The following is a 14,346-nucleotide window of genomic DNA, read 5'->3' as shown; positions in this document are numbered from 1 at the left end:
ATTGAGTGGGCAAAAGGGGCGGGGGAGTGGCACTCTATGTCCAAAGTAGCATTACCTGTTTCCAAGTCACTGACAGTTCAGAAGTAAGTGATCTGGGGCACCTGGCACTGGCCATTGTCAGAAGACAGAATACTGGGCTAGATGGACCTTTGGTCTAACCCAGTATGGTCGTTCTTATGTTATTATGTTCTTATCTAGAACACTTATGGATCACTGTCTTAACAGATAAAGCACAAGGCATGATGTCTGCTATAGGTGATCAGCTCCTTACAGAACTATGTATAAATGTGTAGGGAAAAAGCTGTGTGATCATGGAGGACTTCAGTCTGAGTGACACATTCTGGAGGTCTCATGCTGCCAGTACTAAAATCTCCTTGGAATGTCTAAAGATTTTAGATGATAATTTCCTAATTCAAAAAGGGTTGCATCCAACTCGAGAGAATTCTGTATTAGACCTCATGTTGATAGATAAAGAGAAATTGATCAAAGAACTAAAATTACTGCTAACTTAGGTAAAAGTGATCATGATTTGATCTCATTTATTAAGTGCCAACAGAATAAAGAATAAAGTGCCAACAGAATAAAGTCCAGATCAGTAATATATACTTGGTGCTTTAAAAGGGCCAGTTTCAAAAAGCTAAAAAGAATTATGAGCCAGATCAGTTGAGAGAGAATTCAAACAAAGAAACAAACAAAATAACACCAACCCAATGATAATTTAAAACTGTTTAAGGACATTTTACTAGATGCCTAAAAAGCCACAACCTGGCTTAGAGAGAAAGTAAAAGCAAGTGTAAAAAATAAAAATAAATTGTAGTAAAGTGTTCATTAAGGGGTAACTAGGTTACTCAAAGTTTTATGGGTTAGAGTCATACGCCACCTTCTCCCCTTACTTGATTTTTCAGTTAGTGTGTGTTTTCCTCCAGCTGGTTTGTACATATTGACAGGTTTCAGAGTAACAGCCATGTTAGTCTGTATTTGCAAAAAGAAAAGGAGTACTTGTGGCACCTTAGAGACTAACCAATTTATGCTCAAATAAATTGGTTAGTCTCTAAGGTGCCACAAGTACTCCTTTTCTTTTTGTACATATTGGCACTTAGCAGTCCCTTTACAAAAAATGTGTATAACAAATGGAAGAAAGTGAAATTTGATAGCAATGATTATAAATCAGAAGCTAGGAATTGTACAAAATTGAAAAGGGAAGCAAAAGGATATGAGGAGAAATCTATGGGCAGCAGAGAAAAGGAGTTTTTCAGGTATGTTAGGAACAAAAAAAATCCTAACAATGGTATTGATCTGTAACTAGATGGAAATGGTAGAATTGTCCATAATAATGCGGAAAAGGCAGAAGTGCTCAATAAATATTTCTGTTCCATATTTAGGAAAAAGCCAGATGATGTATTTGTATCATATGAAAAACTTTGCATTCCAACAGTAACTAAGGCAGATGCTGGGTCTGGTCTGAGCCCCAAAGACGTGGAAAAGAAGGCCTGGTATCTTTTGCCCCTCTCTGTACCTGGACTCAGATGCACATGTGTGCTTGTGCCCTGGGGCAGGCCATGCTCTTGTTTGTTATTCAAAGTATCGAGCTTTGTGCCTTGGCCCAAAAAGGCAGGCAAACTCAGCTGCAGGCCTCACTGAGGTCAGACCCTCTGAGAGAGACCCTCAGATCTGTCTTCAGATCATGGCTCCATTATCAACCAGGGACAAGTAGGCCATCTTCAACATCCCAGCCCCATAAGAACAACAGTAGATGTTGGTAGGAAGCCCTTAATTTTATGTCTGCATGTTACTACACGAGTATTATACACAGTCTATACCAATAGACAACCACACAGAGTGGACGTTAAAACTCAGCATGGGCCCCCAGTTATTACTGTACCGTGGTATCTGAGATATGGCACTTGTCTCTTATTCTAAGTACATGGTATCTCTGAGACCACAGTGTGGGAACTGTTCACAAATGTCCCTTTTCTTGGTAACCACTGTGTACGGAGAATAGGGACCGACTCTGAATTAGATTCATTTTTCAGCTGAATATTTAAATAAAGAGGGAACAACTTGATAGCCTGTGAGTGATCAAACCACCTGAATCTCATACACTCTGCTTGGACAGGAGCCTACAAGGATATTCCTGAGCACTGGTATGGAGATTCAGTCTAGAGCCGTCTTCACTTCGAGTCAGCACTGGGGCAATGCCATTTCTCGTGCTAGGGACTGCTGTGATATTGCCTGTCCTCTCTTGTGGATGGGATAAAGCCAAGGCCCTGGCCACTCAAGAATCCTATGGCATCGTTCCCTAGAGACTGGGGCATTATCCCCAGGCTTAGCCAAATCCCAGCTGGCTAGCTGTATTCTGTCTCCCTAAATCCCCATGCTATTCTTCACTTATCCTAAGACAGCCCTGGATCACCAGCTGATGCAGAGCAGCTGCCTTGTTCCACCCACAGTTGGGCAGTGAAGTCACGCTTTCCCATGCAGAGGTCTCCCAGCTAGAGCCCCTGTTGTGGGAAGTGAGGGAGATGGAGACCATCTACCGCAGAGCAGTCCCTAGGGGCATTCTGACTTTGTCAGCTGCTTCTACGCATGACGGAGCAGCAGGTGGAATGCTCCTTAAAAGATGCCCCCCTGTGCCCACATGGTGCTTCTGGCCAGTAGAGAAGGTTTTAAGGCTACTGTTGGCGTGGCCAGTCATTGCTCGTTAGGAGCACAAGCATCAAGTTTTGCAGGGTGTACCCCTGTGTAGTTGTTCAGGTCCAGCTGCAGTGTAGCCTGCAGCCCAGGAGCACAAGGGGATCCAGGCCTGTCAGATGAAGGTGCTGTGTCATGTGTACTCTGTTAGATGCTCTGATTTTGAAGGCGTCTGCAGTATAAGGAAGAGAGTCTCCAGGGAGGTGCAGGTGGGAGGTTCTAGGTAGGGGTTAATGTGAACAGTCAGTGAAGATTATTCCATTTTTATCCACAGCCATTCATCATTTTGAATTGCACAGAAAGTCCCACAGAATAGGGGAGGGGGAACCTTCCCCCAAAGTAATGTTTTCATCCTGCCTGTGCTCATTTCAATCAGATAGTAATTAACATTTTCTAAATTGCTAGAGCATTATAAAATGCCTCTTATCACAAAATCCTGCAATGTGTGGGAGGAGAACCTTTACACCTCATTTCACTGCTTTGTGTTCCATTCTTGCTCAGCGTATGGAATGGATGTTCAAATTTAGTTCAGCTGAAAGCCACAAGAAGGCTTATTATTGTACACGGGGAATATTGTTCTGGTTTTGTAGCTAAAGAAAAGGTTGGGATTAAATAGAGAGAGAGGCCAAATGAGGCTATGAGCCAGATCCTTTCTCAGGTTTCATTCAGACCAAAGTCCCCTTGAAGTCACTGGGAGGTTGCCGGAGGAAAGAATGGGCTCCGAGCATGGCAGGATGCTTTGACCCTGTTCTTTCATAATATCTGCAAAACAGTGCCCTAAAAACCGAGGGAGTTTAGAAGCTGCTCCCTAACTGAGGGGACAACAGGGCAGTGATTGCTCATGATGCCCATGATTCCCATTAAACAAGGATCAGCACATTTCATGGCAAGCGGGACCTCTATTCCCTAGCAAGGTCCCTGAATTCTGCAGTGGGGCAGTGCAGCAGCCTGGGAATCTGCTGCAGAGTTGGGTAACCTAAGAAATGGAAATTGTTAACGAATGGGTGTGAAGTTAAATCATATAATCAGTATAGCAACCCTTTGTTTTACGTATTTTGCTATTAAATTTTGTTTATTTTATGCTAATCTCACTCCCATCTTCAGTTCTCAATGTATCAACAACACACAGCTGCATCAGAGAGGTCGTCATTGCAAAGCTGGAAGTTTTGGCACTGAGGAGACATGGAAGGCCATTTGGGATTGTGGGATGAAAACGTGGGCTGGATGTGTCTGCCCAAAAAATCAGCAGTGAAATAGTTAACAAGGCAGGCACTAAAATAGTTGTCATTAGCTTTCCATGTGAATGCCGCAATGAGGTGAATGGGTAATACACTCCTCCCTGAGCTATGGTTTCAGGCTGACTGCAGACTCAAGCAGACATCACTGCACTGGCTCACACCAGGGTCGTCGCACTGTAAGGTTTTCTTCCCAGTCACAAGAAATAGAAATATTTTTAAATAGCAGCTTGGATTCTAATGCACAGTTCCATGGCAAAAAGGGCGCTCCCGTGGCTGCCGTTACCATGACTTGGGTGCATGAAGGGAGCAGTGACCAACAGAAAGACCAGCTTTCAGAAGCACTGTAGAGCCGTACCTCTGGCACTGGTGTGCCAGAAGCCATAGTGGGGGGATGGTGTCTTAGCTACAGCAAAAACCCTGAGCCTCTCTGGCTTTAAGTCAAAAGCTGCAATGACAGTCACAAGGGGAAACAAGGTGACAGTTACAACGGGTGCCCAGCTAGGATGGGAGCGATGGAATCAGCTCCCACTTTCAGTTAGCGGAGCCTCCCACCCCAAGTAGGATCAGGCTCACAATTCCCTGCTGGGAGGGCTCCAATTCCCTCATGTTTAGGGGCTGCTGGGGTGCAGGGCTCTGTGTTTTGACTTTATGCCCTGTACATCCTCTTCCTTGCTGTGAGAGAGACTCACTCCACTAGAGATGGACCCAGGCAGCTTGCCTCCCACTCAAAGCCTTATCGCTTGCACGCTCCCAGCTCAGCCCTGAAAGCTGGCTTCCTTTGTTCCTCTTCATTGACTCAATGACTCAGGCTCTCCGCCCCTCCACCTCCCAGCCTGCCAATAGTTCGACACTGCCCGTTACCTACTCACTATGCAGAGCGCAGCCTGGAAGATGGGCATCAGTGCATAGCGTCAGAGGTCCAGTTTTGTTATTCTCCCCACTACTTGGCAGTTCCTGCTGGTACATGCTGGGTGTGTGCTCAGTACAAGAAGGTTGTATCTATCAGGTGAAAATGCTGGAAGAGAGAAGGCAGTTAGGCTTGTTTTCCTCAGAATGTATCATCCATGGAAAGGAAACCCCTCTCGGGTAATGTACTGCTCTTTCCTCTGGTCCTGACCTCCCTCACGGTAAATAATGCTAATGAAACCCTGGAGCACCGAAGAGTTCGTTTTCAGGCCGCAGTGCTACAGTGCTTCTGTTACAACGGTGACTCCCGGACAGTTCTCTGTCCCAGACTCAGATCTCTGCTCTGGCCTGCTGCACCCCTCGTTCCCAGTCAGCTGTGCGGGCACTAGTCACCCGTAGAGCTCGGAACACAAGAGGGCTTTGCAGGCAGCCAGTCTATGTGGCGGATTACATTAGTCAGAGCAGGCAGAGTCAGTACTTTAGGCATGCCCACTACAGAGGCCTATGGTTATGGCAGGTGGGCAGTGCCAGTTCACAAGCCAGGAGTCTCAGACCCAGGGACTGAGGCAGGGGTGAAAGGCTCTGGGCTGTTCTCTTCTCTTTGGGGCCCTCAACACTGCATCTCTTTGGTTTTAATCAGTTTATTGAGCCTTTGACAACTCATCCTGCCAGTCTGCAGCCAGCAGACTGCCAATGGGTGAATGCATGCGTGGTTTGGGACAGGTGGGAAGTCCCTGACAGACAACAGTTTTGAGGAGTCAAAGCACAGCCCTCCATGCCCCATGATTCTGTGACCAAAGAATCATTTGCCAGACCCCGAGCTTTCATGCGTAGTACTTGCCATGGTTAAGAAACCTCTGAGAGAAACCTCTGTGTAACCCCGGCAGCAGTGTCTGCTTAAAGCACTCCTGCAGAAGAGATGTGAACTGCCCCATTGATCTCAGTGTGGTGTCAGTTCACTGCTGATCATTTCAGTGGAAACATCCAGCTAAAGTGCTCATCCACTATTGCTGGGTGCAGCAGCAGATATGGGAGCAGAGGAGAGCGAGGCAGCTAAGTTGCTGTAAGAGCTAGTGAGATGGGGAACAAGGAATTCAAGCACAGCAAAGAACATCAGGTCCCCTTGATTGCTATGCATAAGGAGAGGGGGAGAGGAGATGTGTCTATTCTCAGTGTCAAAGGTCTAAACTCCCCCTGGGGGCCAAAAGCCCAAGCTGTCCCCTCACCTTTCCAGGGACCAAAAGCCCTGGTCGTCCAAACCTTCTGCTGTCCCCATGACAACTTCAATAATAGAGCTCTGCAGTCAATAGCTAGACCTGCCTGCTCAGTGCTTCAGGGGATATTTAATATTGCAGTAACATAGAAAGCTGCCACAGCATTTCCAGTCTCATAGAAACCAGGGACCTACCCTGATTCATGAGTTAATCAGAGCTCAGAGAGGCTCCCCCTTGGCTAGCTGAGGCAGGAGCAGGGCTGTGAAGTGTGTGTATGTGGTGAAGGGAGGTTCTTCCCCCAGCCTTGGTGGAATTCACCAGGGCCCAGCCCAGCCCCCCAGGCCATGCATTCTACCCAAGCTTTGCACCGCAGTTAGCTCACAGCACTCTGTAGGCTGCAGACCTGGGCACTCATCACTGTACCAGGGAACATTTGGAGGTTTGTTCAGTACTATATGGGCTCAAAGCTTAATTTAAAACCCCAAACTGCTTAGCTGCTGCAGAAATGAGTGGATGAGGCTGCTATGTTGCAAGGACACTGGGCAAGAGGATTCGCCAGGCCCTGAGTTCATTAGTGTTTGTGACCCCTGTAGAGCCCTGAGTTGGAGGGTATGGTGGAAATGCACAACATTGCTGATCTGTTTCCATTTCAGGACACGCTGGAGATGTGTGCTCGGGAGAACGAGTTCAAAAGCATCCTGTTTGCCCTCTGTTATTTCCATGCCGTGGTGGCAGAAAGACGCAAGTTTGGGCCCCAGGGTTGGAACCGCTCCTACCCCTTTAACACTGGAGACCTCACTATCTCAGTCAATGTGCTGTACAATTACCTGGAGGCCAATTCAAAGGTGCATGAAACATAAGAATCAGCTATGTGTGCAGATTGTAGCCCATATACTTATTACACATCTGTTGAAACGTCTGAAATCTTGTTCATTAAGTGCCAATTCCCCGGCATCGTCAGGCTTTCTAGCTTAAGAACTCAGTGTATCTTAGGGGGATATGGAGTGGCCTCTGCTCCACTTGCATCTGTTGCAGCTTACAAACTACACTTAGATAAAATATCAGCTCTGGCATGTGCAAGTCTCCTCCCTGCCATTTTAGGGACAATGTTTGGAAATGTTTGGCTGCCTAGCCATCTATGTTTAATGTATGGAACTTCAAAGAGATTCGCTTCTCATCGGGAAACCCCACAAAATCTGTTCTGCAGGCTGGGTTTCTCTGGGCTGCTCTCCTGCATGTAGTGATTTAACTGCTACATGATATGCAATTACTTAGAAAAATGAAGTGGTGAAATGAAAACATTCACCCTGTAGATCAGTTCTTTGCTTTCCTGTCTGCAGCCCCATGATGAGGTCAGTGGAGTTGCATCTGCATGGACTCTTTCATGCCCTCTTGGTTCATTATTTAGGTCCCCTATGATGATTTGCGCTACCTCTTTGGTGAGATTATGTATGGAGGTCACATCACAGATGACTGGGACAGACGACTTTGCAAAACCTACTTGGAGGAATTTATTAAGCCAGAAATGCTGGAGGGAGAACTTTTCCTAGCTCCAGGATTCCCTCTCCCGGGGAACATGGACTACAATGGTTATCACCAGGTAGCCTCTTTGTTTGCTGGTATTATTTATACTGCTGAAGTTAATGTCCTCCATAATCACCTTTTAATCTGTCATAGGAGACAGTGAATAGGATTGCAGAGTTCCAGCTCATCTTGTATTATTTCCTGTTATGTTCTTTTTCTGTAGCTGTTAAGCATCCCCTTGGATGAGCCAAGTTTAATGGTAATTTGATACTTCATCATGAGCTCTTCTGTTCATGCATGAATAGAACAACTGTATTAGTTCTTGGGACTTGAGCAGGTCTAGTGGAAAATTACATCCGCATACCGTTTGCTAAAATGGCCGTTTCAAGCTCCTTTTAGCATTGGGTCTGATGAGAAACACTCAAGACTCTTGGATGTCTACTTACTGATTTCATCCGTTCTTTATGTGCAGAGGCAGCAACAGGGGCTGGCGTATTAGTTAGTTTTTGTTCATAAAGTTGGTGAAACAATCTCTACTCCTGGAAGTGAAATTCCCAGCAAAGAGTTCAGAGTATCGATGCCCAAATGTGTAGCAAATAAAAAGGTAGAAGAGGCTCATCTCTGAGATATGTAGCCAAGACATCCTGTAACAATGGCCAGGCTTGTTTTCTTGTGGCAGAAATTATTATTATTCCAGCAGCTTTACTAATTCCACCCTCCTGCTTCCTAGCAGTTTGTTAGCACCTCAGGTCAGTCCAGCTGGATACACTGCATTGGGCTGACTGTGTGTGATGGCTGTCCAGCCCATCAATGCGATCAGTAAGTGTAAAGTCCCTAGCCCTGTATGTAACAATAATGGGAGGTGTGATCTTTCTGTGTAGTACATAGACAATGCCCTGCCTGCCGAGTCTCCGTACCTGTATGGTCTCCATCCAAATGCTGAAATCGGCTTCTTAACCCAGACCTCAGAGAAACTCTTCCGCACAGTGTTGGAGATGCAGCCTCATGACAGTAATGTGGGTGAAGGAGGAGGAGCTACGAGGGAAGAAAAGGTAAGATGGGCAGAGGAGGGAGCCATTCCCACTTGGGTGACTTTGTTTAATTTGGTTGCATTTTAGTCTCTGTTTTTTCTCATGACCCTTTATTATAACCTGGTCAGCCTTTGTACAGTGCGTATAAGAAACAGAAATAACCAGTCTGGCATTCTTCAGGAGTTCCCCATGATTAGTGTAATTGTATCATAGCCAGTGCTAGGGACTTTAACTGGTCCTCTGCGCTCCAGTGCCTTAATTATCATCATGTGAGGACATACAAATTTGTAGTCATTGCTACCTACCCAAGCCATATGAAAGATGATGATGATGTTGATGATGATGATCTGGAGTACTGTGTCCAGTTTTGGGCCCCACACTTCAAGAAGGATGTGGATAAATTGGAGAGAGTCCAGCGAAGGGCAACAAAAATGATTAGGGGACTGGAACACATGAGTTATGAGGAGAGGCTGAGGGAGCTGGGATTGTTTAGCCTGCAGAAGAGAAGAATGAGGGGGGATTTGATAGCTGCTTTCAACTACCTGAAAGGGGGTTCCAAAGAGGATGGCTCTAGACTGTTCTCAATGGTAGCAGATGACAGAACGAGGAGTAATGGTCTCAAGCTGCAGTGGGGGAGGTTTAGATTGGATATTAGGAAAAACTTTTTCACTAAGAGGGTGGTGAAACACTGGAATGCATTACCTAGGGAGGTGGTAGAATCTCCTTCCTTAGAGGTTTTTAAGGTCAGGCTTGACAAAGCCCTGGCTGGGATGATTTAACTGGGAATTGGTCCTGCTTTGAGCAGGGGGTTGGACTAGATGACCTTCTGGGGTCCGTTCCAACCCTGATATTCTATGATTCTATGTGAGAGCATTGTGAATAAACCGGGCTGTGGCCTCTGCTGGAACACAGTGATCAACCATGGGGGATAGCAGTGTGGCTGGCATACGTACAGGCTCCCAGGACGCACCGTATACAAATGCTAGCCTGATGCTTTGGAGTTTTTCCTGGTGCATTTTCTGTTTTAGTTACACACTAACGATCATATTTCCAAATGCAGCTGTGAAGGAGACAGGAAATAACTTGCTTTGTTATGCTTTTTCCCCATGTTGTATTCGTTCAGAATACCAAATTCTATTTTAAATGGAATTTTAAGCTAACTCCAAGTTTTGTCACTAAAACATGAAAGAATCGTTCATAAAGTCTGCAATCCTGAAGGCACCAGTATTTGATTTTACCTTTATAGCTTCATCCATCTTCTTGCCTTGAACCTGGCCTTGGAAGAAGGAGCAATGGAAACCTGGATGCAAAATAGAGCATGCCAGGCCATGTGGGCATTTATAAATAGTCCTTTTAAAAGAGCCTTATTTGACATGATGTTTGGTAGTTATTTGAATTTTCCTAGGCTGGGACAAGCTCTTTTGAAAGTTGCCGTGTGTGATTCAGCAGGACACTGATTACTTTCCGATGCAGTAAGTGACAGGTGGAGCTCTCTTCCACCATTCCGTAGAGGAAGCACAGGGGACACTCACTGACTCCTCTCTCTCTTCCCTTTGGCAAACAGGTGAAGACTCTTCTGGATGAGATTTCAGAGAAATTAACAGATGAGTTTAACATCCTGGAGCTGATGGCAAAGGTGCAGGAGAGGACGCCCTACATTGTGGTTGCCTTCCAGGAATGTGAGCGCATGAACATCCTCACCAGCGAGATAAAGCGCTCCCTTAAGGAGCTAGATCTGGGATTGAAGGTAGGCGCTCTCTCTGCTAGAGGTTGCAGCCTCATGAAATCTCATGTGCGTGCTGAATGACTGGAAAGCAGAGGTGATGAGGATGTGAAGAGAAACCAAAAGTGTCTCACGTTTTAAACAGTTTTAAAATGGTACCTAACAAATAGCACAGTGTGCTGCAATGGTAACTTGAGTCCATGGGGGAAAATTCACAGTTGCTCTTCACAGATCAGACTAGATGATCACAATGGTCCCTTCTGGCCTTGGAATTTATGAAAAATGCACATGGTCCCCCATACCCCACCAAAGGTCTCCATCTTGATGGAGAACATAGACTACAATGACTCTGAGCTCTAGCTCATGAAAGCTCATGCTCAGATAAATTGGTTAGTCTCTAAGGTGCCACTAGTACTCCTTTTCTTTTTGCGGATATCTCACCAAGATGGAGATTCCACAACCTCCCTTGGTAATCTATCCCAGCACTTAACTATCCTTATAGTAAGAAAGTTTCCCCTAATGTCTAACCTAAATTTCCCTTGCTACAGATTAAACCAATTACTTCTTGTCCTACCCTCAGTGGAGATGGAGAACAATTGATCAACGTCCTCTTTATAACAGCCCTTAACTTATTTGAAGACGCTAATCAGGTCCTCCTTTTCAGTGTTCATTTCTCAAGACTAAACATGCCAATGTCTTCTAAACCTTTTATGATTTTAGTTGCTGTCCTCCAGACTCTCCAATTTGTCCACATCTTTCTTACATAAAAAAAATAGTAACAATGGCACGGATTTCAAAAACCAAGAGTTTTGGAAGGGACATTACACCTTCTGCATCAGGACATGAGTTAATCTCTAAATGAAGGGGTACAAGAAGAGACTACCCTTATGGACAGCTTATCCCATAACTGCCTCTGCAGGGTTCTTGCACCTTGCTGTGAAGCTGCAGAGACAGAGCACTGGTTCCCTTACTAAAAGAGGGCCCCTTACTAAATGAGGGAGACAACCTAGTGACAGAGGATGTGGAAAAAGCTAACATACTCAATGCTTTTTTTGCCTCTGTCTTCACGAACAAGGTCAGCTCCCAGACTACTGCACTGGGCAGCACAGCATGGGGAGGAGGTGACCAGCCCTCTGTGGAGAAAGAAGTGGTTCGGGACTATTTAGAAAAACTGGACGTGCACAAGTGAATGGGGCCGGATGCATTGCATCCGAGAGTGCTAAAGGAATTGGCAGATGTGATTGCAGAGCCATTGGCCATTATCTTTGAAAACTCATGGCTATCGGGGGAAGTCCCGGAAGATTGGAAAAAGGCTAATGTAGTGCCCATCTTTAAAAAAGGGAAGAAGGATGATCCTGGGAACTACAGGCTGGTCAGCCTCACCTCAGTCCCCGGAAAAATCGTGGAGCATGTCCTCAAGGAATCAATTCTGAAGCACTTAGACGAGAGGAAAGTGATCAGGAACAGTCAGCATGGATTCACCAAGGGAAAGTCATGCCTGACTAATTTAATTGCCTTCTATGATGAGATAACTGGTTCTGTGGATGAAGGGAAATCAGTGGACATGTTATTTGTCGACTTTAGCAAAGCTTTTGACACGGTCTCCCACAGTATTCTTGTCAGCAAATTAAAGAAGTATGGGCTGGATGGATGCACTGCAAGGTGGGTAGAAAGTTGGCTAGATTGTCGGGCTCAACGGGTAGTGATCAATGGCTCCATGTCTAGTTGGCAGCCGGTATCTAGCGGAGTGCCCCAAGGGTTGGTCCTGGGGCCGGTTTTGTTCAATATCTTCATTAATGATCTGGAGGATGGTGTGGATTGCACCCTCAGCAAGTTTGCGGATGACACTAAACTGGGAGGAGTGGTAGATACGCTGGAGGGTAGGGATAGGATACAGAGGGACCTAGACAAATTGCAGGATTGGGCCAAAAGAAATCTGATGAGGTTCAACAAGGACAAGTGCAGAGTCCTGCACTTAGGACGGAAGAATCCAATGCACCGCTACAGACTAGGGACCGATGGCTAGGCAGCAGTTCTGCAGAGAAGGACCTAGGGGTTACAATGGACGAGAAGCTGGATATGAGTCAACAGTGTGCCCTTGTTGCCAAGAAGGCCAGTGGCATTTTGGGGTGTATAAGTAGGGGCATTGCCAGCAGATCGAGGGACGTAATCGTTCCCCTCTATTAGACATTGGTGAGGCCTCATCTGGAGCACTGTGTCCAGTTTTGGGCCCCACACTACAAGAAGGATGTGGAGAAATTGGAGAGAGTCCAGCGAAGGGCAACAAAAATTATTAGGGGCCTGGAACACATGACTTACGAGGAGAGGCTGAGGGAACTGGGATTGTTTAGTCTACGGAAGAGAAGAATGAGGGGGGGATTTGATAGCTGCTTTTAGCTACCTGAAAGGTGGATCCAAAGAGGATGGATCTAGACTATTCTCAGTGATAGCAGATGACAGGACAAGGAGTAATGGTCCTCAAGTTGCACTGGGGGAGATTTAGGTTGGATATTAGGAAAATCTTTTTCACTAGGAGGGTGGTGAAACACTGGAATGCGTTACCTAGGGAGGTGGTGGAATCCCCTTCCTTAGAAGTTTTTAAGGTCAGGCTTGACAAAGCCCTGGCTGGGATGATTTAGTTGGGATTGGTTCTGCTCTGGGCAGGGGGTTGGACTAGATAGCCTCCAGAGGTCCCTTCCAACTCTGTTATTCTATGATTCTGTGATTCAGGATGGCAACGCCCATGTTCCTAGGAGCTATTGTTTTGGAAGGTTTTTTATGCAAAACAGTGAGTGGCCTGCATGGATGATGGGCCACAAACAGGTGGGATTCTTTGATTCAGTAATATTAGTGACAATGAGTTGAGACTGCTGGACTGGTGGATGCTAACTCCGGTGTGTAGTTCAGTGCACTCGAATCCCATCCCAAACAGATGGTGGGACGCTACAGGTCACCAAAACAATGCATTGTCTGGTGTGTTGTGAAACATGCAAATGTACAGAGTTAACATTCCTTTGTTGTATGGCTGCTGCCATCCCATAAGAGGCTGTCAGGACAGCTGGTATTGTAGGGTCATCTATTAGGAACAAGAAGCCAAAGAACTGATGGATTCCACTGCTGTCTATACAGACCCCAGGCACCTCTCACTTCCCCCCAGCTGCAAAGCTTTACAGAGCTACTGACAGAGAATTTGAGAGCAAAGGAAGAATGGATTGGAGCAACACCCTACTTCAGAGAGGAGGGGAGGCAGGAGCCAGCTTCCACAGGGAAGTGATGCTGCTGTTTCATTGGACAGGTTGTCAAGACAGCTAACTGCAAAAGCAAAGAATCTATGCCCTGTGGCGGGGTCAGCCTGCTTGCAATCGCCAGTGCGTTGCAGTAATAATCCCCATGCTTTGCCTCCGTGTCACAACTCAGATATTTCCGAAGCAAAACAGCCAGCATAGAGGCAGCTATGGACACTCCCCCGAGCCTGGTCAAGACATTACTATGGCCCATGAGACATAAGGAGGGACTCCCAAATGTCCTGTTTAGCAACTATCATGTGAGGTGTGTGGGCCAGGAAACACACCAGAATTGCAGCTGTATTTGGATCTATAGCTGTGTCAGCGAGGCATGCACAGCCAAAGGAATTCCGTGCTTGAAGGAACAGGAGGTTACTTGTCCCAAATAACCACAGCATCATGGGTGGAAAGGACCAGCAGGTGAGCAATGAGGCAGCTGCCTGGTCCATCACTCATACTTTTGGTAACCATTATAATCTCAACTTCCAGGTCTGCTGATGGAGCCTTTGGCAGAGGGATCTTCAATTCACAGGTAGCACTATTAGCCTGTTTGTCTGCATAGTCTGGATAGCTCCTAAATTCCATATCCTCATCAGCCCTGCCTTTACTCCTTTCACTACTGACAGCTTCCTACAAGTAGAGGATCAGCAGACGTGCCATCACTCGAAGGACAGAGAAAGCCTGTCTGTTCCTCTTCTCCAAAGAGGGGCTAATAGAACCAACCCATCAGTCACT

General features: G+C 46.1%; 1 protein-coding gene across 4 annotated transcripts in view; it reads left to right on the top strand.

Annotated features, from left to right (window-relative positions):
• Window positions 1–14,346, top strand: part of DNAH9 (dynein axonemal heavy chain 9) — a 402,358-nt gene that overhangs the window by 374,206 nt on the left and 13,806 nt on the right. For all 4 annotated transcript variants that reach the window (XM_075119375.1, XM_048817608.2, XM_075119376.1 and 1 more), the window contains 4 exons: window positions 6,703–6,894; window positions 7,458–7,649; window positions 8,455–8,625; window positions 10,169–10,351. In XM_075119375.1, coding sequence (XP_074975476.1) covers window positions 6,703–6,894; window positions 7,458–7,649; window positions 8,455–8,625; window positions 10,169–10,351 — 738 coding nt within the window. The remainder of the gene's footprint in view (window positions 1–6,702; window positions 6,895–7,457; window positions 7,650–8,454; window positions 8,626–10,168; window positions 10,352–14,346) is intronic.

This window comes from Caretta caretta, chromosome 14, assembly GCF_965140235.1.
Source record: "Caretta caretta isolate rCarCar2 chromosome 14, rCarCar1.hap1, whole genome shotgun sequence".
NCBI classification, from domain to species: domain Eukaryota; kingdom Metazoa; phylum Chordata; order Testudines; family Cheloniidae; genus Caretta; species Caretta caretta.
The sequence above is the reverse complement of the archived record's forward strand: the minus strand, read 5'-3'. Positions and strand labels throughout refer to the sequence as shown.